The sequence below is a fragment of the Equus przewalskii genome, chromosome 2, assembly GCF_037783145.1.
Source record: "Equus przewalskii isolate Varuska chromosome 2, EquPr2, whole genome shotgun sequence".
Lineage (NCBI taxonomy): Eukaryota > Metazoa > Chordata > Mammalia > Perissodactyla > Equidae > Equus > Equus przewalskii.
This window is the reverse complement of record NC_091832.1, coordinates 41,110,520-41,137,340: the sequence shown is the minus strand read 5'-3', so window position 1 is coordinate 41,137,340 and position 26,821 is coordinate 41,110,520. Positions and strand designations below refer to the sequence as shown.

Genomic DNA, 26,821 nt, shown 5'->3' with positions numbered 1-26,821 from the left:
GACATGTAAATATATTATTTCAGACAGTCCTAGAATCTTTGAAGCAGATAAAGCAAGGCAGAGGACTTGAGAGTAACCGTTGCAGGCACCCGAAGGAAGGTATGGTAGTGATTTTTGCTCAGATGGCAGGGAGGGCCCCTTTAAGGAGGTGACGTTTGATTAGAGACCTGACTCGTGTGAAAGAGGCAGCCATTGTAGGGTTGGGAAAAGAGCTTTCTAGATACATGTAAGGCACTAAGGCGGGAATGAACCAGCTTTGGCACAAGCCCCACATGCAGGCTTTTGTGGCTGGAGGATAGTGACCAGGAAGAGAATGGCAGGTCATGGGCTCCCAGGGTTAGCAGAGGCTCTGTCACGTTGGGCTGATGTGGTAAGAACTGTGATGCGAAACCATTGGAGGGTTTTTCAGCAAGGAAACCACCAAATTTGCTGAGAATGGACTAAAGTGGGAGGAGGGGCAGGAGCCAACCCAAGGAGACTGGTTGCCAGGTTATGCATGCACCATTCCTAATGAAGGAGGCTGCCGGCTTGGACTTTGCCAGAATAGAAAATTGGAAAGGGTATCCATCCTGTATGATTAATGAATGATGTGACATTTCTACTCAGAAGAAAAAAGCAAGCATAGAGACGAGTGTGGACCTGGTATAGACTGCCTGGATTTCCAGTTGTGGTTCCATCATTTACTAAGAGTGAGACTTTAGACAGTTACTTCTCTGTGTCTCCGTTTCCTCATTGTTAAGTGGGGATGATAACAGTATCTCACTTGTGGGTTTACTACATGTAAAGCTGTTAGAATAGTGCCTAGTAAGTAGTGATTACTCAACCAATGTTAACTGTTTACTATGATTGTTACATTATTAATGCAGGACTGCTAATGCTCTTGGCTAGAGAAACTGTTAGTCAGGTGGGTAACAGTAAAACTAGTTGTTCTGATGCTCTTGAGGGGAAATGAAGAGACAGGAAGCAATATTTATTGTGTTTCTGCTTACTAATTATGAGGATCTTAGGCAAATCGCTCAAATTCCCTGAGCCCTAGTTTCCTCCTCTATAAAATGTGAATAACAGGATCACTGATTTCTAAGGGCTGTTGTGAAGATTAGGTGAGAGAGCGTAAAATGCTTCACATAATGATTAACACTCGACAAATAGCCCCTGCTAATAGAGTGACAGTGGTGACGATAAATGTCCTTCATTGACTTAAGGATGAAAGTTTGGTCTCCTTTCTTGTAAAGTTGTGCCAAAATTTCTCTTCAAATCATTATTTCAAATGCTTCCTTTCGCATTCCACAGACAGATGATAGATTGGTATCTACAGATGGATGTATGCTGAATTTCCTTTGGGTGCTGCAGCAGCTAAGTACAAAGATCAAGTTAGAGACAGTTGATCCCACGTATATATTCCACCCAAAGTGTCGGATCACTCTTCCCAATGATGAGACGAGAGTGAACGCAACGATGGAGGATGTGAACGACTGGCTGACTGAACTTTGTGAGTGACATGTTCATTATTAGTCATTAAGACACTGTGCTTTTATTTTTTTGTAATTAAAAAAAAATAGAAGGGATATACGTCCTCTATCAGAAGGATATAATTGGACTCAGAGCATCATCCTGCAGTTGTATTTGACACCAACTGCAGCAGCCTGTCTGTCACCTCCCTGCCCCCACCGCCTTGCTCCCTCTTGCCCCCTGTTCCTGTCCTCTGTCATTAGTGCCAGTTTTCCCTGACTCCTTTTCCCGCATGCTGTGACATCAGACTCAGCCTCCTCTACCTTCCTCAGGCTCACTCTGTGAGGAGTGTGGTGGTTGGAGGAGTATGTCTAAGGACTTGATTGCTTGTCTTGCTCAGGGAGTCAACATTACTGGTATTTACGAGTCATAACTCTTTTATGGCCAGATTTTACTGGCCAGTAGGAAGCTATTTCTAAGCCGTGGTACATTTTAACCAAAGCATAGGAGATTTTAGTGTGCCTTTCATTTTGACCTTCCCTTACGTTCTATAGGCTTAAGGGATTATCAGGAAAAGAACTTCAATGAATATCGTAATAGTAGCTATACTGTCTTCTAGTTAAGTATGAGGAGACTGAGGTTGTAAAAGGTGCCAAGCTCACCTAGCCTGTTATTCAGGTTTTCTGGGCCAAGTCCAGGGCTCTTTCTGCTCCACCACACTGCCTGGTGTGAATTCCACCTTCTGGATGTTTCATTAGTTTGGTCGCAGTTTCTCATATTTGTCAGTAGTGAAGGAAGCAACCTAATTCTTTATGAAATTTCTGTTTCACTTAGGAAACCTGACTTCAGATAAACCAGGCAGACTCCAGACTTAGTATCTGGGCTTTTGGGGTCAGGGCTGGGGTTGGGGGAGTTGTAGGGTTGTGGAGAAGATCAGAGGAGTTCTCCAGAGAGCAAGCTGCCCAGAGAAAGGCTGGCGCTGAGGAAGACCTTTGCTGAGGAAGGCCCTTCTAGAGGGAGCGTCTGTGGGAAAGAGGATGAAGAAGAGAGCCTATGCTGCTCTGCCTCAGCTGCTTTCTTGGCTAAATGCTGTCGTGACCCAGAGAGGTCCAGAGATGCAGAGGGAGAGAATGTGAAGGAGTAAAGATAGAGGAAACAGAAGAGAAGGAAAGACAACAGGCAAAGGGAAGTTCTGGAAGCTTGTGACAGATAAGAAGTATCTGAGAGAGGTCATCAGGAAAACAGAAAGTAGAAATGCAAGAGAAATGGGCACCATATTTTATGTTGCAAAAACTCAAAAATAATGATACTGGGTTTGCAAGTGATTCCTAAGTTGGGAAAAAATGACTTTCTGCTTTTGCATTTTTTTTGTTTAGGTGTAATCCCAAAGCGTCTGTCAATAAAGGGCATGCTGTTCATTCACCTCAGTGAGCCACACCCAGCTCATGTGGATGGCTGGTTTACAGCTGCCCCAGTTGAGAAGTTCGAGTTTATAGAGTCTAGAAAAAATATTTTCTTTTGTTTGGATGCTAGTGATTCCTCACAAATTGTTATTACCTCTCTAGAAAATGAATTTATGAGCTAGAGATATACAGTAAAAGTTAATACAGTAAAAAAGTACTTATTTGAGTTAGCCAAAATCAAATAGACACATAGAACAAATAGAAGGAAATATATTCTTCAGAGTTTAAATATATATATATATAATAAAAATAATGGCAGTGACTTAGTTATTATATAGATTTTATATATGCCAATTAAAATTCTCATGAAATATTTCATAGATCTTGATGAATGGATGGAATAAAATTATGAATATTTTGAAGGTGTTGTGATTATTGATCTTTTCCTCCATATTATAAAACATGTTATTTGATCAAAACACTATGGCAGACATCAAAACACTGTGGCAGGAGCCAGCCCCATGGACGAGTGGTTAAGCTCACGTGCTCCACTTGGACGGCCTAGGGTTTCACCAGTCTGGATCCTCGACATGGACCTAGCACCTCTAATCAAGCCACGCTGCGGCAGGATCCCACATAGCAGAACCAGAAGGACATACAACTAGAATATACAACTATGTACTCGGGGACTTTTGGGAGGAAAAGAAGGAAAAAAAGAAGAAGAAGATTGCCAACAGATGTTAGCTCAGGGACCAATCTTAAAATAAAATAATTTAAAAAACACTATGGCATTTATTTTTTAAATATGATAAAGTTATTCATGGAATAGGATAGAGATTCCCTGCTCACCTGACAGTGGCAGCATCATGATCAGATATACACATTCCAGAAAAAGATTTAAACTATCATAAGAACTAAGTGTCTGATGAATAGTAAAGTCAGTATTTGGTTAATGTCATTTGAATGAGTAATTGATGTAATCTTGGAATAACCTCACAAACTGATAAATTCCAGAAGAATCAAAGGGTTAAACAATTTAAAAAATTCATTAAAAAAACCTGAAAAAAACAGAGGATTTGACCCAGCCATTAAAGAGAGAGAAATTTGTAATGATTTAAGAAATAAAGAGACAGTATGTATATATCTTAGTATATAAACACACCTTTTATAGAACAAGACAAAATAAATATGTAAAATAAAAAGAATGGAGGGAAATATCAGTTGCATAATTTATAAAATCATACAATTCAAAATACAGAACTGTTATAAATGTGTAAGGCCAAAGCTAAATTCTACCAAGAGACAGTTTTCTTTTAGTATATGTCATAGGAAATAAAATACACTTGTAGGAAAAAATATGTATACTTGTAGGAATTGTATACAAATTGAAAGAAATTCAAGTGCCAATATACAGCTATAAATTATCCAAAAATGAAGTGATAAGATAGAGTGACAGTTTATGATGAAATAGATGGCACTTAATCAATTTATTCAGTCTATCTAAAGTGAATTCTGGGACTCCATAACAAAAATTATAATACTAATTCTCAATAATTCCACTTTCCAGAATATGCGTCCAAAGCTAAGGGGGTGAGAGAGTAATTTTTTATACATAGATCCTTCTAGCACTATTTCTAATAGAGAAAAATTAAGAACATTTCCCAACAGTAGGGAAATGGCTATGGTATCTGTAGCTTATTAAAATTTTGAGATTTAAAATGATGTTTGTGAACTGTGTCGAATAATGGAAATGGTTGTATAAAATACATGAAGAAAATATATCACAAAAGATGGTTGAGCGCTGGCCCCACGGCCAAGTGGTTGAGTTTATGCTCTGCTTCAGTGGCCCAGGCTTTCACTAGTTTGGATCCTAGGCGCGAACCTAGCACCACCCATCAAGCCATGCTGAGGTGGCATCCCACGTAGAAGAGCGAGAAGGACCTGCAACTAGAACATACACCTGTGTACTGGGGGGCTTTGGGGAGAAGAAGAAGAAAAAAAAAAGATGATTGGTGTTCATCTATGTAAACACTTAATCAGATGGGGCAGAATACCTAGTAACTAAATGGAGCTTATAGGAATTCTTTTTCTTGTATTACTTAAGTCTATAATTTTTAAAAAGCATCCTTAAACTTTTGAAAATTCAAGTGTAATTTTGTTTTCTGAATTGTGATTTTTCTCTGATTTAGTCACGTAATAGACTTTATTTAGAGGATTATGTTATTTTTCCTAGATGGAGATCAGCCTCCATTTTCTGAGCCGAAATTCCCTACAGAATGCTTCTTTCTTACCCTGCACGCCCACCACCTGTCTATTCTGCCAAGTTGCCGTCGCTATATCCGCAGACTCCGGGCCATCCGGGAGCTCAATAGGTGAGTGCATGATGCCATGTCCTGAGACTGCCTGAGTCACCACTTGTTTTTGTGAGCAAGCAGTTCCTTTGTGACCAGCAGATTTGAATGTGGGGGGTATGTGTGTTCCAGTGCACCATCTGCCTCCACTACCACGTCCATGTTCCTCAGTTGACCAGAGCTCTTTATGTGGTAAAGTGACCCAAACTTTGGTTTCTTAGAGTTCTCAACCCTTGGGTATGTGGTTACTACCGACTTCCATTAACTTCTACTGGGCATTTTAAAGGATCTCTTGGATTCCACACATACCTCTCCTTCCCTGGACTGTGAAGCAGTAATTCTGGTTTCCCTTAATAAACAAGATCATTTACTCCCGCCAGCATTTAATTCACTTTCGTGCATGTTGTCCTGTGGCATACGGAGTCCAAAATGGCCACATGTAGCCTCAATTTCCAATTAATTAACACCGTTGTTGTTTTTCTTAATCTAAGGATTTCTCCCCATGTACCAGCACCTCTAAACAAACAAAAGTCACAGGAGTAGGATGCGAACATTTTTTTGAACAGGTCATCTGGAATAGTAATAGAATGGCCACTTCCACCATTTAGTCCAGGACCAATATAGTCTGGTTATGACAGAAAGTGTGTCATATCTATAATTCTATATCTATATCTACATTGCTAAAATCACTAATTAATCCTAATAGTTACTCTGTAGATTCTTTAAGATTTTCTTTCTACACATAATCATGTTATCTGTAAATGATGAGTTTCTTTCTTTCATATGCTTTTTTGTTCATGCCTTAGTGCCCTGGCCATAATTTCTACTACAATCTTGAGTGGAAATAACCTTGAAATTTCTCTCTTATTCCAAGTAATGGGGGAAAGATTTTTTGTATATCCTCTGTTGTCAGATTAAGGAAATTCCCTTTTATTTCTAGTTTTCTAATTTTTATTTTTAAAGATTGGCTCCTGAGCTAACATCTGTTGCCAATCATTCTTTTTTTTTTTAATTTTTTCTTCTCCCCAAAGCCCCCTGGTACATAGTGGTATATTCTAGTTGTGAGAGCCTCTGGTTGTGCTATGTGGGACAGTGCCTCAGCACAGCCCAAGGAGCAGTGCCTTGTCCGCGCCCAGGATCCAAACTGGAGAAACCCTGGGCTGCCGAAGCAGAGCACACAAACTTAACTTGTGCCACGGGGCCACCCCCTAAAAGTTTTTTATTTTTAACAGGAGTCAAATTTTTTTAAATACTTTTTCCATTTCTGTTGAGGAGATCAGATATTCATTTCTTCCTTTATTCTGTTAATGTGGTTGAATTGTATCAATTGGTTTTCTGATATCAAACCAACCTTTCATTCTTGGAATAAACTCAACTTTTATATTATTTCTTTTATATCTCACTGGATATTCAATTTGTTAATACCCTTTAGGATTTGAAAGGCTGACCTATAATTTTCATTTCTTGTTAAGTCCTTCCCAGATTTTGGTATCAACTTTATGCTTCCCATATGGAATGGATTGTCTTCTCTCTTTTTATATTCTTTGGAAGAGTTTATTATATAAGAAGTATGTTATTTCTTCCTTAAATGTTGGAAACGTTCATTGATGAATGAACTCTGGGCTTAGAGTTTTCTATGTGGAAAGGTTTTTAAAATTATGTATTTTATTCAATTAATAGATATAGGACTATTTATATTTTCATTTCATCTTGTGTCAGTTTTCCCATGATATCTAAAGTTTCAAAATTGCTAGGCATGAATTTGTTCATAATATCCTCTTTTTATCATTTTAATATCTGTAGGGTCCTTATTATTTCCTTCTACTTTCTTTTAGTTTAATTTGCTTTTTTGTGGATGTTTCTATTGACTCTTGAGATTGATACTTAAATCATTTATTTTCAGTCCTTTCTTCTACAGTCACCCCTCGGTATCTGTGGGTTCCTCATCCACGGATATGAGCCGCCTCTAATTTTGGTATCTGAGGGGGGTCCTGGAACCAGTGCGGATACCAAGGGTTGACTGTATATGTATTTAAGGCTGTTCAGTTTCCCTCTAAGCATGCTTTAGCTGCATCCCTCATTTTTCGTATGTCAGTTTTAGTTTTGAGATGTAATTGACATAGAACATTGTATTTCAAGTGCACAGTGTAATGATTCAATATTTGTATATATTGTGAAATCATCACCACAATAACTCTAGTTAACATCCATCACCATACATACGGTTGTTTTTTTTTTCTTGTGATGAGAACTTTTAGGATCTACTCTTATCAACTTTTAAATATGCAGTACAGTATTATTCACTACAGTCACCATGCTGTATATCGCATCCCCTTGACTTATTTATTTTATAACTGGAAATATGTGCTCTTGACCCCCCTCAGCCATTTGACCCACCCCTCACCCACCACCTCTGGCAATCACCAATGTCGTCTCTGTATCTATGAGCTCAGTTTTTGTTTTTGGATTTTTTTTAAGCTTCCACATATAAGTGAGATCGTATGGTGTTTGTCTTTCTCTGTCTGACTTCCTTCACTTAATGCAATGCCCTCAAGGTCCATCCATGTTATTGCAAACGGCAAAATTTCATTCCCTTTTTAAGGCTGAATAATATTCCATTGTGTATATATACCACATTTCTTTATCCACTCATCTGTCGATGGACACTTAGGTTGTTTCTGTGTCTAGGCTATTGTAAATAATGCTACAGTGAACATAGGGGTGCATATATTTTTTCAAATGAGTGTTTTTATTTTCTTCAGATAAATACCCAGGAAGTGGAATTGCTCAATCATGAAGTAGTTCTAATTTTAATTTTTTGAGAACCTCCATACTGTTTTCCACAGTGGTTGTACCAATTTAGATCCCACCAGCAGTGCACAAGGATTCCCTTTTCTTCTGCATCCTTGCTGACGTTTGTTATTTCTTGTCTTTTTTCTTTTTTTTTTTTACTTTTTATTAAGATTATGGTAGTTACAACCTTGTGAAATTTCAGTTGTATGTTATTGTTAGTCATCTTGTAGGTGCACCACTTCACCTTTTGTGCCCTTCTCCCACCCCACCCCCCTTTTTCTCTTTTTTAAAGATTGGCACCTGAGCTAACATCTGTTGCCAGTCTTTTTTTTTTCTTCTTCTTCTTCTTCTTCTTTGTCGTCTTCTCCCCAAAGCCCCCTGGTACATAGTTATATATTCTAGTTGTAGATCCTTTTGGTTTTGCCATGTGGGGCGCTGCCTCAGCATGGCTTCATGGGCACTGCTCTGTCTGCGCCCAGGATCCGAACCAGCAAAGCCCTGGGCCGCCAAAGCAGAGCGCATGAACTCAACCACTCTGCCATGGGGCTGGCCCCTGTTTCCTGTCTTTTTGATAATAGCCATTCCCACTGGTGTGAGGTGATATCTCATTTTGCTTTTGATTTGCGTTTCCCTGGTGATTAGTCATGTTGAGCACCTTTTAGTATGTGATATTTTATTGTTCAGTTCAATACATTTTCTAATTTTTATTATTTCTTGTTTGACCTGTGAGTTATATAAAAATATATTGTTTAAATTCCAGATTCTTGGGGAATTTGTCCATTTTCTTTTGTTATTGATTTCAAGCTAAATTCTTTTGTGGCCAGAAGACATATGCTGATTTGTGTCCTTTCAACTTTCTTGAGGTTTACTTTATCACCTAACATTTACATTAGTAAATGTTCCATATAGGCCTGAAAAGAATGTGCTTTCTGTATTGTTTATTGCACTGTTTCATATATATCGATTAAGTTCAGTTTGTTCATGTTTTGTTTGAATTTTCTTTATATCTGCTGATTTTATCAGCTTATAAAATCAGTTATTGAGAGAGGCTTATAAAAATTTCACACTATGATTGTGGATTTGTCTGTTTCTTCCTCCTGGAATGGATGCCATCCAGGGGTCCCTTCAGTCCCACTGACTTTGGGGGATACATTTCAATGATGCCATCTGCCACCTTCACTCAGAGCCTGCAGTGGAGTCACCATTGTGCTTTTCAGAGATGTTGATGTTCCCCTGGCCTGTGTATTTTTCAATGTTGTGATACAAGATGTGTCCTCTAGGACATTCTTGAGGGGGGGGGGTGTTTTGAGAGGGTGGTTATCTGAGCTAGTCATGTATGATAAATCTTTATTAATACTCCCAGCTTCTTAAATTTTGGATTCCTTCCTCTGAATTATATCAAGGAATTCCTGACAACTCAGCTTTGTTCAGAGTAGGTCACTGTCCATTCCAAGTTTCAGTCAATTAGCTGGGCACACAATGAGAATCCCTCCTAGCTACTCAGGATAATGTTGAATCCAGAATCTCTGGTAGGTGTAGTCATGTCAATGAATTTAGCCCTACATAGAAATATGTTAGCATGTTCCTCTCTTGCTGATCAAGCATCTTCAGAATCCGTTCCCACACGTACTCCCACGTTTCTGTCACTACATACATAGTAGATAGAATGATGATGTCTCAAAGATATCCACATCCTAGTCCCCAGAACCTGTGAATATGTTACCTTTACATGGTAAAAGAGACTTTGCAGATGGGATTAAGTTTAGGCTCTTGAGATGGGGAGATTTTCCTGGATTATCTAGGTGGAGCCAGTGTATCACAAGGATCCTAATAAGAGGGAGGCAGGAAGGTGAAAGTCAGAGAAGGAAATTTGATGACAGAAGCAGATGTCAGTGACGTGGGTCCACGAGCCAAGGAATGTGGGTGACCTCTCCCCTGGAGCCTCCAGAAGGAATGTATCCACGCTGAACCATTTTAGACTTCTGACCTCCAGAACTCTGTCTGTAATTGTGTTGTTTCAAGCCACTCAGTTTGTGATAGTTTGTTACAGCAGCAGCAAGAAACTAATATAACACATTAGCAAATCTTACCCTTTTTTCCTTCATATGTGTGCTTCTCCTGCATGCGACTTTGTAATTGAGCCATAAACATAGTCACTGATCTCACTCTACCTGTGGTCCTAGAGGCAAGGAGGAATGCTAGTTGGAAGCTAAGGGAAATGGGCATCACTCTGCAGCATAACCACCTCAGGTGCAGTCCTTGCGGGAGCCGCGTCTGTTAGCAAGCAAGGCTCAGGGCTCTAGGGATGTGGGGCCTTGGAGTCATCAAATCCTCCCACAGTCCTCCATTTGCATTCTTGGAGTCCCAGTCTTGCTCTGACTTTCAGATAAGAGACCCAGTAAGGATATGAATTCCGTCTGTGTTATAATTTGGTGCTTTGTAGAACCAGACTCTACTCTGTGGTCATCTTAGACCCTCCCTGGCTCATTGACTTTTCTTTGAGGTGAGATTTCCAAATCTTGCACCTGTCATTTTATTCTGTAAGCTCTCTAGGCTGGTTAGAAGTAGCTGCTCCATCTCTTCATTCCAGGAGATTGCTCGTGATCATTTATGCAACTGTTTTTCCACTGAGAACCTTGGGCTACCAGTGTTCTGTGCTCACATGATAACTGAGTCTTTACCACTTTCAAGCCAGCCCCATCAAAGAACTAGTCTCAGAGGCCCATTTTTCCTGAAGGCTGTTGCCTGGAGCCTCTTGTGGTGCCAATAAGCATATAGGTCTTTATATTAGTTTCCTCTTTCTGTTGCAATAGATTGCCACAACCTTTGTGACTTAAAACAACATAAATTATTACCTTACAGTTCTGGAGGTCAGGAGTCCTAAAATTAAGGCCGCACGCCTTCTGGAGGCTCTAGGGAAGAATCTCTTCCCTTGCCTTTTCCAGCTGCTAGAGACTGCCTGCGTTCCTCAGCTCATGGCTCCCTTCCTCCATTTTCAAAACCAACAGCATAGCATCTTCCTTTCTCCGTCTCTCTGACCTCTGCTTCAGTTGTCACATTTCCTTGTCTTACTCTGACTCCCCCTTTCTCTTAGAAGGACAGTGATGATATTGGGCCCACCCAGACAATCCAGGATAACCTCCCCATCTTGAGGTCCATACCTTTAATCACATCTGCATAGTCCCCTTTGCTGTGTAAGATAACATATTCACAGATTTTGAGGATTAGTAGTGACATGGAGCGGGGGGATTGGGGGGCGGGTATTATTGTGTCTACCGTGCTTATGTTCTAGTTGTAGATAAAAGAATCCAATTTATGTGGGATAAGCAGAAAGAAGAGTATTAAAGGTTACTGTTGGGTCTATTGAATCATTGGAATGGCTGGAAAAGAGGACTCCCAGAGCTCTCCTTGGAACCTGGGCTGGCAGGAAGCTGCTTCAGGGTTCACCTGGACAGTAGAGCCTCTGCCACCACTTCAGGCAAAACCCCTCCACCGCTGCTTCCAGAGCCTGCCACTTCACAGTATTCGCTTCTGCCTTCAGCGCGGGTTCACCTCTTGGTGGAAGCTAGGTCATGTGCGGAAATGCTAGCAGCAAGGGAATCTGGGAAATGTAGTTTTAACAAATTTATCACCCTCTAGTTTTCTACACAATGTCTTGGTAGCAAGGGGTTGAAATAGTGTTAAGTGAGCCCGTCTTTAAAATACACAGCATATTACGTCATCAGGGAAGACTTCACCTCGCTGCGGGGTCGTATTTGAGCAGATTCCTGAAGGGAGTGAAGGAAGAAGCTGCAAAGACAATCCCAGGGAAGAGCATTCCAAACAGAGGGAAAGATTGTAAAAGAAGAGAAGGAAATGCCACCAGTGAAGTAGCCTGTTGTTTTGGGTAATTGAGTAGGCATAGTAACCTTGAATTTTCATGAGACTTCTTTTTCTCCCTCCCAGAAAAATCAGGGAACAATGTATTTCCTTCCAAAAGAGATTACTACATTTCATCAAATCTAAAGTGCCATCAATTTTAAGACATCATTATTTTAGGAACCAATAAGAAAGGAAAGTGCTGCCAATTAGAACATAACTTGCCATTGATTGTAATGATTTTACTGGTGCTAAAATGGGGTGGGGGGGAATGTGTGTCTGAGAGTCAATGAAATGGTCAAAATGAATAGATGAGATGGATGATGTGTCTGTGTGTTTTCTTTTATTTGACTGTTAGCCTTTGATTTCAGAACTGTGGAAGATTTGAAAAATAATGAAAGCCAATGGAAAGATTCCCCACTGGCAACTAGACACCGCGAAATGCTGAAGCGCTGCAAGACTCAGCTTAAGGTCTGTGCCGTTAACTGGGATTAACAGTGATGTTCCCGCGGGAGTAAGTGCCTTGAGCGAGCAGTTTAGTGTCCTTATTTTTCTCTTCATTGTTCTTTTCCCCCAAAATACAATGATACATTTAAAAACTTGTTGATACTTTGCATGTATCTATATAGAATATTTAATTCTCAAGACAGGATATGCATATATTTTATGCCAGTGATAACATGCATTCTTAATGGATTTTTTCATCCACAGTTTAACATCACCTTACCTGGTGCAAGATCTTCCCCAACTGCTACCCCCCAACCCTGCACCCCAAAACATACACACTCCAGTATATACAGCCATGCATTTTTGTGATGTTTGACAAAGTAGATTTGTGGGCACAACCAGAGGCACTCACAGCCAGAATATACACCTATGTACTGGGGGGGTTTGGGGAGAAGAAGAAGGAAAAAAAAAGAAGACTAGCAACAGTTGTTTAAAAAAAAAAAAAAAGTAGGTTTGTGGTAGTAGAAAAATCTCTTTCCTGTGTTCCTCACTCTTCATTTTTAGTTGAAAATGATCCATCTCACAGAACCTAACTATAGATGGGAAGATTTCTGCTTATGAGACATAGCTAAAAACAAATGCGGGGGCCGGCCCGGTGGCATTAGTGGTAAAGTTCACGCACTCTGCTTCAGCAGTCTGGGGTTTGTGGGTTCAGATCCCAGGCGTGGACCTACACACTGCTCATCAAACCATGCTGTGGCAGCATCCCACATACAAAGTGGAGGAGGGTTGGCACAGATGTTAAATCAGCGACAATCTTCCTCAAGCAAAAAGAGGAAGATTTACAACAGTTGTTAGCTCAGGGCCAATCTTCCTCACCAAAAAAAAAAAGAGAGAGAGAAACAAATGCTTTCTGAAGTTGAACAAGGGAAGCACAGATAGCAAATGTATGCATTTTTCTTAGGTTTATCTTCAAATTATAAAGCTGAATGTTAGCTGATAGTGTTTTCTGTTGATCAGTAAGATGATATATGGGAATTTTACCTGACTTAGATTTCTGGTACAAGTTAAGATTTCAGTTTTATTTACTAATATACTAGACCTCTTCAAAATGCAGAGTAAACCAGGGGCTCTTACTTGAGGTCTGTACACCCCCTAACTACTCCATGGGTCTGTTTCAAGGAGTCTGTAAACTGTTTAAATGTATATGTCACTGTGTGCGCGTGTGTGTGTTTAATTCTCACAGCCATCCTCTGAGATCGGTGTTAGATCCTTAGTGGACAAGCATTTTGCCCAAGGGCATCTCCTACGTTGTGACCCAGAATTCCGATGCAGATTTGTCTGGCTTTTTCCCACTAACTACCCCTGAGCCCCAAAGGGCCTCCCCTGGCAACCCCCTTCCCAGTCAAGTTATTTAAAAAGGACGGTAATAACCTGCCTCTGAGCACTAACTGTGTGCTGGGCTTGGTGCCCCGTGGTTTGCATGGCATCACTTTTGTTTTTCTTAGAACAAAGAAAGCTCTTGACACATGACCAGCATCTTAGAGCTAGTTAGAGGTGAAGCTCTCGAGCCCTAGAACCTAGACTTCCAGCTCCTGGCCCATCCCCTGCCCGGTCACACCGCAGGTACTCAGCTGCCGACTAACCTTGGGTGGGGACATACCTACTTCCACAGAAACTGGTACGATGCAAGGCCTGTGCTGACGCTGGTTTACTTGACGAGAGCTTCCTGAGAAGATGTCTGAATTTTTATGGCCTTCTCATTCAGCTGCTGCTCCGCATCCTGGACCCTGCCTACCCCGAGTGAGTGTGTTCTTTCCGCTTCACCTCGTTGTCTCTACTCGTCTGGGCTGCGTTGTCTTTATGGTTCTTCAAAGTTGATAACTAAAACCAAAACCCTTACTTTATCAAGAATTCATTTTTAAATTTCCAGATTGTACTTATGGACACTATGAAATTAGTACTTTTAATATTTTCCCTGTAATTAGTTACAGTAATGAGGGAACATCAACACTGTTGTTTTAATTTTGACATAGTACTTTTTAAAAATCGGCTATAAAATCTTTGATTGATAGAAAAGGAAAGCTATAAATGGGAACCTGAAAGGTGGAGATAACTGGATATTAGGTCCTCCTGAGCATGGGGTCCAGGAAGATACTTAGCCAATTCGGAGAAGGAGCTGGGAACGTTGTTGATCTCCATCATCAACTGCATGTCTCCTCCAGGCAGCCATTTTTATTTTATTTATTATTATTATTATTATTTTATTGTGATTATGAAGTCTCTGGATCACGATGTTGGTGGGGTTGGCCCAAGCCTTCTGCAGGAGTGGAAAGTATTTAAAGTATATGTGGAGCTCTGTTGTCTCAAACTGTTTGAGTTGCATAAAATGACCAAATATGACCCTTTTATTTCCTTCCCATTTTATTAGCCTTAACAGGAAATCAAGGAAGGGAAAACATTTCACACACACCCTAGCATATCTGCTGAATTCACTATTCCCTGTTCATTTTTGGTTGTGGTTTCTTTGCCTGTGTACTTTTTCATAGTTGTTTTATAGGGTGAGGTTTTTCCCCAAATAAAGTGCTTATTTGGAATGGTAGTGCCATATTTCTTGTAGTTTGATGTGCCATAACAGTGTTTTGTGACTTGTGCTTTTCTTCTCTTTGACAGTGTAACACTGCCTTTAAATTCAGACGTCCCTAAGGTATTTGCAGCATTGCCTGAGTTTTATGTAGAAGATGTTGCTGAATTTTTATTTTTTATTGTACAGTAAGTACCTTTAACATATTGCACAGTCCTAATATATTTTTATATGTAATATGTGCATTATATTATAAACTGTATCACAAACCTCCATTTTATTCATGGAATTTTATACAACTGCTTTAACAGAATGCTGCCTGGAGACCGGAAAAATAAACCCAACTGTGGCACCACGCCAATTCCAATAATATCTCAAAGACAGAAGCAGGATTAACAATGCTGATAATATGTATTCTGTGAAAATTGAGCTGGATTTCTAATAATCGAGTATGTGTTTCTGAGAAACAGAAGGAGCAAACAGTTTATAAATATCTGCGTGAACATTCAAAAGCCAAAAATACCCACGTCTATATTTTGTACCAAAATTTTTCTCAATTGTAAAATTGGAGAGAGCTTACAAAGAAATGGTTTGAGTTTTACTGATACTTGAGATTGTTTTTAAATTAAAACAACTCCATCAAAAATTTTTAAGTCTTTTTGGTAGTGAAGATCTTATGTGAAATTCACTTTATGATTGAATCAAAGCTTTGCTTTACTTTCTAAAATATAGCATGTTATGGCCAATAGATGCAATAGGTTTTAAATTTATCTAGTTATGATGTAAACAGTCCCTTTAAACTCAGCAAGTTAAAGGGAATTTAGTATCCTGGCTCCTAGACCTGTTTGTCCCCTTTCCCACTAATGACACCAGCATCCCCCCAAGTTGAGTTTCTCAGAGCTTTATTTCCTGCTCTTCTCGCCTCTTCAGATACTCTCCTCAGGTGCTTTATGAGCCCTGTACTCAGGATATTGTGATGTTCCTCGTTGTGATGTTGTGTAACCAGAACTACATCCGAAATCCGTATCTCGTGGCCAAACTGGTAGAAGTCATGTTTATGACCAATCCTGCTGTTCAGCCACGAACCCAGAAGTTTTTCGAAATGATTGAGAACCATCCTCTCTCCACCAAATTGTTGGTCCCTTCCCTGATGAAGTTTTATACAGGTAGGTTCCTGGGTACACAGGTGGGCAAGGTTGTCTAAAGCCAGTGGATAAAGTTACTCTAAACTGTTACCTAAAATCCTGAAGTCCACTTTTTTTCTTTTTCTTTCTTTCTTTTTTTTTGGTGAGGAAGATTGTGACTGAGCTAACATCTGTTGCCAGTCTTCTTCTTTTTGCTTGAGGAAGATTGTGACTGAGCTAACATCTGTGCCAGTCTTCCTCTATTTTGCCACCACAGCATGGTTTGATGAGCGATATGTAGGTACACGCCTGGGATCTGAACCTGCAAACTCTGGGCTTGTGAACTTACCCACTACACCACTGAGGCGGCCCCCTGATGTCCACTTATAAGTATAACCTACTAACCAACTGCCAACAGAGCATGTACTGTTGGTTATTTTTCCTGAGTTGTGGAAATATTACATTGACCATTCTACATACTGGTCCCTGGTGATTCAGCAGGATCCGTTGAAAGTCAGATTGGTAATACTGAGATCCACTTGATATCAGCAGCACAACTTGATGTTTTTAACTGAAATTACCTCATTCATTTTGCTGGGAAAGATTCGCCCTGAGCTAACATCTGTTGCCAATCTTCCTCTTTTTTTTCTTTTCCTCCCCAAAGCCCCAGTACAGAGTTGTATGTTCTAGTTGTAGGTCCTTCTGGTTCTTCTATGTGAGCCGCCACCACAGCATGGCTGCTGACGGATGAGTGATGTGGTTACACACCTGGGGAAACCAAACCTGGGCCACCAAAGCGGAGTGTGCCGAACTTTAACCACTAGGCCATCAGGGCTGGTTCATTTTAACTTTGAACTTACGGCATTAGTTTCACACCACCTTACTAACCCAGAGTTTCAAAACTGTGGGTAAAACAGGGAGCTTGTTAAAAATGCTTGTTTTGGGGCCCCCCCCCCTCAAACCAGTGGACTCAGGATCTCTGGGAGTCTGCACTCATTCACTAATTCTACCCATTTATTGAGTGCCTACTATTTGCCAGGCTCTGAAAACACATCACACACTCTGCAAGGAGCTCTTCCTCTTCTTGTTGAATTATATTCCAAGTTTTCATTTTTTTTTTTAATTTGGCTTTTGAACTGCGAATGTGTTTTCATAAAGCTGATTACCTATGGGGCCTATTCACCTGTCCTCTACGGAAGGCACAGGATTGTGCAAATGGAACATTTTCCCTCTGGTGTATATATTTCTCAGGAAAGGAGGTGTGTCTCGTCTGTCTTGTCTTCTGTTGAACCTGGTACCTTCTGGGCCCACAGTAAGTGTCTGACATCTAGTAGACTGTGCTCGTTGAGCCCTTGGAAGAGGCACTGGCCGCCCGGAGCACCTTCCCTTGCTGTTCACAGCAGCAACAGCAGTTTGGGGATCCGTCTGTGCTCCGTGACAGCCATCCCTTCCCTGTCAGTCAAGACCTGCTCCTGCTCGTTTCAGGCTGGTGCTGTCATCTCTCTCTTCACTTTTAGGGGGTCCAGGACTCTGTCTACCTTCTTTTTCTTTTGTCACTATTATTTTGTGGCATCTTCTAAGAGTTTTCTCTCCTTCCCTTAGCCTACCTATATCCTCTTAAACCTAAAGCAAGTACATAAGCCCTTTGAAGTTTTGTTAACATCCTCACTTTGGCAACAGCAGAGAACACTCCTGGCTCAAAGGCCCCTTCTTGGCTCCCCAGTTCTCCTCTTTTCTCTTTTAGCTCTAGTAGTGAATAACCATCTGTCATTCAGGTACCAATGGTGCATTATATATATGGTGCCTTGCACATATCAGGCATAGTTAAACTGCAGATAATTCTGCATTTCTTAAAATAGTGGTGAGGGTACCTCTTTTCTCCTGTCAGACTCACTTTTAAGATGAGAATACCTACTGCTGACATGGTTGTAGAGAAATAAACTAACCTGCAAAAGCCTATTTCATCCCCCTGTAGATCTTGGTGCAGAAGTAGTGCTATGAAACTCTGTGAGAATGTAAATTGATAAAGCCTTCCTAGAAGGCAGTTTGGCAGTCCGTACCTAAAAGCCTTAAAGTTTTTTATATCCTGTATATCAATCAAGGTCTAGTCAGGAAAACAGAAACATGCCAGTTATTTTAGTAGAGAGAATTTAATATAAGGAGCTTGTCAGATAGGTATTGGAAGACAGAAAATGCAAGTAGGAACATTGGGTAACACAGATTATAGGTGTGGGAAGCAGCTATCACCTGTCCCTGGGGCTGGGGGTCCAGGGGAGGAGGCTGGGGTTATTGGAATCTAGCAGCTCAAATAAGGACTTGGATAGAACTGGGACCCAGGTCTCTGGGGAAGGACACTGGCCAGCTGGTGCTGGTGTCTCTGAGGTCAAGCAAGGTTGCTTGTCCTGCGAGTGTGGAACCAAGCTAGGAACTGGAACCAGCTGCTGCTGCTGGGCCAGAGAATCCTCGCTGACAGGAGCAGCAAACCAACCAGAGGTCCAAGGCCCTTCTCCCTCCTGTTTCCAGTTCTGCAGCACCCCCTGTTGGCAAACCTAACAGGGCTTGCTGGCAAACAGGGTCCCAGCCACAGCATCCCCAAAGCCAAGTATAGAAAGTGGATTTGGGGCTGAGAGACAGCAGCTAAATGACCAACAAGCCCTCTTACATCTAAACTTAATTTCTAGTGATCTATTGTATGGGAATAATTATAAATGTATATAAATGTTTATTACAGTATTCACCACAGCATTGTTTATAATGAGTGTGGTGAAAATATTTAAAACAACTTAAATTTCTGCCAACTGTGGATAAATTAGGTAAATTATAGTTTGTCCATACAGGGGATCTATATGAGCCATGAAAAATAGTGTGTTATTTACATTAAGTGGTTTAGTAATAAAAAGTTAAAAAAAATGCCAAGTAATGAAACAATATTTAAAGTATGACTACATTTTGGTAATACACATGTGATAGAAAAAGGTATAGAAGAATATACACCAAAGTATTAACAGTGAGTTGGTTGTTTTTGAATGGTAGAATTGTGAACAGTTTAATTTCTTTTTTCAAAATTATTTGAACTTCTTAATTATTCTACAGTAAACATGTATTGTTACTGTTAAAAACAAAAAATGTTTACTGAAACGCATTTTGTACTCAGTTGGTGCCCTGGGCGGGTCACTGTGGCTCCAGGATGAAGGACAGGGGTGTGTGTAGGCGTGTGGAATGGGGCTGAGCCCAGTGGGGCCTGGCGGGTAAGGTCCCAGGAGCCAGGGGTGGGTGTTGTTCTCTGTTTCCCCTTTGCCACCAAGCAGTGTGCCCTCTGGCCCTGGACCACCTCTGTAGTCATGGAGAGATGATACCCGAGCTAATAATAGCCACCACTTACTGAATACTTACTAATCCTTTCACTTAATCCGCACAGGAGTCCTCAAGATGGGTGCTATAAATATCTCCATTTTACAAATGAGGAAACTGGAGCTTAGGAAGGTCAAGAAGCTTGCTGAAGGTCAGCAGCTAGCAAGGGGCAGCAACCTCAGCAGTTGGACTTGAGCACAGGTGCTCCTGAGGGCTGCGCTGTTCCTCCTCCCGTTACCAAGGGCCCGGCGCCGAGAGGCCCCTGCAGGGGGGCGTCACAGACACTCCCCACATGTCCGTCGAATCCGTGCTCAGTCCTGACTCTTGAACGTGTCTGACTCTCAGACGTGAAGTAGAGATGGGTGTCTGGAACAAGCTCCTCTTTTCCACCCTCAAAGAGTATTGTAGCTTAGAAAATTCTCAAGATCCAATTTTTGTTTCAAACATAAAATTAAGTTTCAAAATAAGAGTGTTTTATTTGTGTCACAGCAGTCAGATCCTTAAGGACCAGCTGTCAGAACTTGGGAGAACACTGATAACCAAGACTTATTTCAAGACTCCTCTTCCCCGAGCTGATCTGACTCAGCCAAGCCAGCCTTAGCCCAAGTAGATTCAGTCACTAATTCAACAAATAATTGTGAAGCTCCTACTGTGTGTCAGCACTGCTTTTGATGCTGGGGCCCAGCGGTGAAGATACCAAAATCCCTGCCCTCCTGGTCAGGCGTTCTCGTTGGGAGACAGACACCAGACCCATAAATAAGATACTTTCACACAGTGAGCGTGGGAGGAGGGCATGGTGCTACTTTAAGACACGTGTGTCGTCAGGGAAAATCTCTGAGGAGATGACTTTGGAATAACACTGAAAATGAGACAAAAGAGTGAACCATAAGAAGATCTCAAGGTGGTAGGCCACAAGGCAGTAGGAAGGGGGCAGCAAGTGTAAAGGCCCTGTGGCCTGTGGCAGCTTAATGAATCAGGCAAGAAGACCTGCAAGGTGGGAGCCCAGTGAGTGAGGAGAGTAGTGAGCTCTGCAGGGGTCTTATTTTTATCCCAGGCCTCTTAGAGCTTTATTGTTAGTACCATTGAGTCCATCCCGACTCCTAGCAGCCCTGAGTCCAGCACAGCAGAACCCTGCCCTGTCTTCTTACGCCGTCCTCTCATCTTCTGGCGTACTATCAAACAGTGCTCTGCTGCTATTCATAGGGTTTTCACAGCCAGTTTTTGGGAAGTGAGTGGCCAGGTCCTTCTTCCTAGTCTGTCTTAGTCTTGAAGCTCCACGGAAACCTGTCTACCATGTGTGACCCTGCTGGTATTTGAAATACCAGTGGCATAGCTTTCAGCATCACAGCAACACGCAGCTGCCACAGTGGGACAACTGACAGGCGGCTGATGCGGTTCCCTGACCTAAAAACAAACCCAGGCTGCAGCAGTGAGATCGTGGAGTCTTAACCACTAGACCCCCAGGGCTGGCTCACTCTCAGAACTAGGACTTAGGAATTTGAGCTTGGGCTGATGCGGTTTTGAGGGAACGTTAGGAGTGAATTTAAAGGGAAAAAAACATTAAGAGAGATGTATTTTGATGCAGAATAAGTTAAGTAGGGTTACTTAGCCTCTGCTGTGTTTGGCATACGGCATAGGTATTATGGGCAATTTTGAGGATATAAGAGGCTTTGTGTCAGCCCCTCGGGATCTGTGTCCTGTAGACTCTGCTAAATCGGCTCTTCACACTTTAGTTCACGCTTTTATACAATTAATAAAATGACACTTAGTTCATCTTAAAGAAACATTGACCAAATGGATATACATAAGTGCTTTCAGGTCTTTGTATGATAGGTGTTAATTATCTTATTCCTTTTATTTTTAAATAGCTATTTTTTTATAGTCACAAAAAAATATGTGTTCATTAGGAAATATAGAAAATACCAAGAAGAAAATAAAAATCATTGATAATCTCTGCGTTCAAGAGAGAATTTGTTAACATTTTGCTCTGTATTTTTCCAGTTTATATATTATACATATGTGTGTGTGTGTGTATTTTTTTTTTCCAATATGATTGGACCCAAACTGTATATTTTGTTGGTAACCTGTGGTTTTTACTTAACGTATCACAATTATTTTTCTGTGTTCTCTCTTGGGCATTTGGATTATTATATTTTTTTCTCTAATATAAATAATACTTTAGCGAGTATCCTTGGAGATCAGTCTTTGAACATGCCTGTATGGGGGGGCTCTTTGGGTGGTTTTTTAGTCACTCAAAAAGAGATTCTGGCTTTTTGTTGTTGTTGAGGTATAATTGACATATAGCATATTAATTTCAGGTGTTCAGTGTAATGCTTTGATATTTGTGTACATTGTGAAATGATCACCACAATAAGTCTAGTTTAATTTTTTTTCTTGTGATGAAAACTTTTAAGATATACTCTTAGCAACTTTCAAATACGCAGTACAATATTATTCACTGTAGTCCCCATGACTTGTTTATTTTATAACTGGAAGTTTGTACTTTTTGACCCCCTTCACCCATTTCACCCGCCCCCAACCCCTTCCTCTGACAACCACCAGTCTGTTCTCTGTATCTGTGAGCTTGGTGTTTGGTTGGTTGATTGCTTGGTTGGTAGGGTTTTTTTGTTTTGTTTTTAGATTCCACATATAAGTGAGATGAGACAGTATTTGTCTTTCTCTGTCTGACTTATTTCACTTAGCATAATACCCTCAGGGTTCATCCATATTGTTGCAAATGGCAAGATGTCATTCTTCTTTACGGCTGAATACCATTCCATTGTATGTATAGCACGTCTTCTTTATCCGTTCATCTGTCCGTATTTTCATGAATAGAATTGGTGAGTCAAAGAGATGATCCTATTGATGGCTTGTGATACATTTTGTCAGATTACCTTCACCATTCTTTCCCACCTGCATTTATAGTGTGCTTGTTGCCCCAGATCATCATCTGCACTTAGTATTGTCATTTTTGTAACGTCTGCCAATTTAATAGGTGAAAAACGGCATCTTATTTTACTTTTTTATCTGTTGCTTAAGCCTTATCGTCTTTACCTGACAGTTTTTCCTCTCTTTAAAATTTGTCATGAATTCAGGAATTTCTCATGCTGAAGCTACTTGTCGTTTGGACAACTAAGTTTGATCTTTGCTCCATTTTAATGGGTACATGGATGTTGGTAATTGGTAAATGAGTGATGAGTATGTGGGGACTCACTTTGCTTTTCTCTGTTGTGGTACATGTTTGAAAATGTCCCTAAGACAAAAGTATTTAAAATACTAGCCACTTTATTTTATTTATTTTCGGGTTGTACACTTTAATATTTACAGTAATAATCACTTTAATAAGCACTTGGCCCTTAATAGAATTTAACCCAATTTTCTTTCTGCTCAGGGATGCTCATTTAAAGTGCTGTGGATGGGGCCAGCCCAGTGGCATAGTGATTAAGTTTTTGTGCTCTGCTTCAGTGGCCCATGGTTTGCAGGTTCGGATCCCAGGCACAGACCTACACACCGCTCATCAAGCCATGTTGTGGCAGCATCTCACGTACAAAATAGAGGAAGATTGGCACAGATGTTAGCTCAGGGACAATCTTCCTCAAGTAAAAAGAGGAAGATTGGCAACAGATGTTAGCTCAGAGCCAAACTTCCTCACCAAAAAAAAAAAACAGTGCTATGGAATTTCTATAAATTAATAACTTAAAATTGGGGGAGGTATGATAATTCAGCTTCTGGTCCTTGGTGAGTTGATGCTGCCTCAAGGATGCCAAGCCATTTTCTAGCTGTCTGGTTGGCTGTGTCATTGCCAGACCTTGATTGTGAAACTTTTGTTTTCAAAACCACCTCATAATTTCTCTCCTGCCTTACATGTGAGATATAGGTGAATTTTTATCTCAACTCTGAATTTTCAGATTTGTATTCACTCAGTAACATTGTAGCAGCAATAACTGCTTTTAGAAAGGTTAAGAAAGTATATATCCTTCAATCCCTTTGTCTTTCTTCTGTAGATGTTGAGCATACTGGAGCCACCAGCGAGTTCTATGACAAGTTCACCATTCGCTATCACATTAGCACCATTTTTAAAAGCCTTTGGCAAAACATAGCTCACCATGGCACCTTTATGGAAGAGTTCAAGTGAGTATTGGGCCCCTAACGTCACAGTGTGCTCTCTTGCAAATCACAGGTAAAGTGGCTGCTTAAAAGCTTTCACAGCTGGGTTCTTGTTGACTCTTTGCTTGGGCTCAGCCTCCTCTAAGTTTTCCAGATGGTACTGCTAAATGTAAGCAGGGTTATCTAAATGTCTGTGCTTTTGAGATATTGCTGAACTTTAGATTTGCCAAGATACTTTGGGGATGGGATACGTAAAGAAAAAATCTGTAACTCTTCTGAGATCATGTGTTAAGTGTTTTTGATGTTTCTGTGGTAACAGTCTTAAGTGAAGTTGTCAGAATGACTGAAAAGAGGGAGTGTTCTTGGGTATGCTATCAAGCTTCAGAGTTAAGAGTGGTAGGAGGACTTTAGATTTAGAAGCGCTTAAGTTAGGGTTGTCATTTGAAGCTTCTTTCTTTGGAGTAAGGCCCTAAACCTTGATTAGGGACTTTTCATCACTTGCCTGAAGTTTCAGCGTCTACTTAAACCTGGACATTAGTAATTGCATTTAAATTAGTTAAAAAAGAAAAGTGCTTTAAAAAGAAAGGTAGATGAAAATGTTGAACTCTCGAATTATTCTTTGGAAGAAATTTTATCCCATCTACTTGGATCTTTGGCAACCTTTGATCAAGTCTAGCTGTCACTTGTTAACTGAGTTATTAGTCAATAGTATACGTATTACCAGTGGAATAACCGCTTGTTCTATAGCCTTCTGCAAAGTGAACTCTTTAGGTTAATTCTTTGTTTCCACGAACAGCTCTTAGAGTCAGAATTATGTTCCAACAATAGCCTGGCGCAAGCTTAGACCAGGGAGGCCCGTGGTGTGATCTGCATGGTACTGATTGGGAGAGCTCATCCGGAACTTCCCATGTCCCTGAAATCCAGGCCTCCCACTCCTGTTCATAAGAGTTTCCTTCCCTGGGCATGGGCTTCCCACCCCCTGATTACACAGGGGCAGATCCTGAAGCGTGGCTCCTCTTTTCTCTGCTAATTTGACAGTTACAGAGTCTAACAGAGATAGGCGAAGCCATGCCTGTCACCAGCAAGTGCTCCATTCAACGTGCTATGCAGGACGGTTCCATAGATTGGAAGCTTCGAGCTTTATAAAATAAGTTAATATCCTACTTCATCAATATTGCAGCTTCTAATTTTTCTTCACTGTGTCTTTCTTTATAATGAGGAGTAACTGTATCAGTAGTTCTCTTATCTCTTATATGTTGGTAATTATTTGTGTCTTCTTTGTATCTTGGTGAATTTAAGCATATTTTCTTTTCTAGTCTGGAGGAATGTTTTCTCTACTTAAAATCCTTGAGGGAAGGAGCCAGGGGCGTGATGGTAAACCTACTCTCTGGAGAAAAAAAAATTGCAGCATTTGCTGGTTTTCTGGGATGTAAATACTTCCACTGCTGCCAAATTTAAGCTGCCAAGGGAATCTACTTCTAAGATTCCAGAATATTAGCAGTTGGCTCTTATGAGCCATGCATGGTGTCTTCAGCACTCTACTGCAATGAGCTTATCACAATTAATTTAAAAGAATAACAAATTATAAGGAGAGACTTGGTAGTCCTTGACCTCACCTCTGCAGTGCCTGAGTTGTGCTAAGGTGTAGACAGTCTTGTAGGGCAAGATGGTTGGCATGTTGGGTGGAGGCCCGTTTTCTCTGGGATCTGCTGTAGTGTTTTGCTTCAGGGAGATGAATGACCATGGACCATGTAATTGGCTTTTCAGCTCTGGGAAGCAGTTTGTTCGCTATATAAACATGCTGATAAATGACACGACATTTTTGCTCGACGAAAGTCTGGAGTCTCTGAAGCGGATCCACGAAGTGCAAGAAGAGATGAAGAACAAAGAACAGTGGGACCAGCTGCCCCGGGTGAGGCCATAGTCCAGATACTGGCCCAGCTTTGCAGGGAAGCTACCTTTGGACCTGGGCAGAGCTCTGCTTCAGGGGCTGCATTTGTGGGTCTGATGACTTAGATCTAAATTACTTGTCGGTACAGTCTTGTGCCGCATAATGATGTTTTGGTCAACGAGGGACTGCATATATGATGGTGGTCCCATAAGATTAGTACCATATAGCATTGGTGTACAGTAGGCTCTCCTATCTAGGTTTGCACAACGACGAAATCGCCTAACGACGCATTTCTCAGAACATATCCCAGTCGTTAAACAATACATGACTGTACCTGTGACCTCCCACTGTGTGCTTCTATGCAGTTATATCCCAGGTTGGGGATAGGAGAAAACTTAAACACTTGACCTAAAGCTCAGAAATGAGTTGAGAAGTCTTCAAAAATGTGTCCAGAAAACTTTATCTACCTTTTTAATTTTAAAGGGCTTTTTTAGAGAAGAGCTTTTATTGTTTGAATATGTTCGTTAAGATTTAGGAAAGTAACTAGGAAATAAGTCTCTAGAAGTCTGTCTACTAGACAAGAATTTGATTTGTTCCTATGATCTTCTTTAGACAAATACTGTAAATAACTAAGGATTCTCATGGGGAGTTTTTTCCTTTCCATTGATCTTGGTTTTTATATTCAGTTAATAATTGAAAAGAGGCTTGTTCTGCCAGATTCTGCAAGAAATTCATGCTGTGCCAGTGACAGCATACTACCCTCTCCTGACGTTTACTGCATCCGTTTAGATGGTTCCCTGGCCAGTTTCTAGGCCCTTGACAGCTGCTGGTGACTTCGTGTTTTAGTCAGTTCTGTTCCTGATGTGGTTAGTCTCCAAATCAGACCTGCTTTCCAGAAGGAGTTCTCACGTACGATATGGGAAGACTACTTTTTCTCTACTTGCAGTAGCAGTCTTAAAATGAAAGTATTGCTGAGGTTCTAATGCTGTGGAGTCAAAAAGTATCTTAAAAGTAATGTATTGAAACACGTTTAGGGAGGGTTTTCATTTCAAGTATTTCTGCAGCTTTGATGAGAATTTTACATCTTACTCTAGCCAACATACTTAAACTACAGACTTAAACCCTTCGAGGGGCTTCCATGAATGCCAGATTTCTTCTGTGTCCATGACACCATGCTCCTTGAGCCCCTCTAATTGTGTTCTTGGGATAGGGTAGTGGTTGTCTTCTTTTTCATCGGTGCTGTACTGGCATCGTCTACAGTCTGTCCTGCCCACTACCCTCATATTCATTTCTAAACGCACCTTAAACTATCCTGTTACTGTGCCTCCAAAACCTCCCTCCCGTTGTTCTCCATTTGCCTCAGGATGGAGTCAGCCCCAGGCCTGATGCTCCACGCCTCCCCAGGGTGGCTCTGAGACATCCTGCCAAGCTTACCTTCCATTGCAGTCAGTCAACTCATCTGG

At 40.8% G+C, this 26,821-nt stretch overlaps 1 protein-coding gene across 5 annotated transcripts in view; it reads left to right on the top strand.

Moving 5' to 3' along the window:
• Positions 1-26,821, top strand: part of UBE4B (ubiquitination factor E4B) — a 122,736-nt gene that overhangs the window by 81,390 nt on the left and 14,525 nt on the right. For all 5 annotated transcript variants that reach the window (XM_008517176.2, XM_008517177.2, XM_070610869.1 and 2 more), the window contains 8 exons: positions 1,291-1,489; positions 5,086-5,224; positions 12,226-12,325; positions 13,977-14,104; positions 14,975-15,073; positions 15,816-16,051; positions 23,365-23,491; positions 25,235-25,379. In XM_008517176.2, coding sequence (XP_008515398.1) covers positions 1,291-1,489; positions 5,086-5,224; positions 12,226-12,325; positions 13,977-14,104; positions 14,975-15,073; positions 15,816-16,051; positions 23,365-23,491; positions 25,235-25,379 — 1,173 coding nt within the window. The remainder of the gene's footprint in view (positions 1-1,290; positions 1,490-5,085; positions 5,225-12,225; positions 12,326-13,976; positions 14,105-14,974; positions 15,074-15,815; positions 16,052-23,364; positions 23,492-25,234; positions 25,380-26,821) is intronic.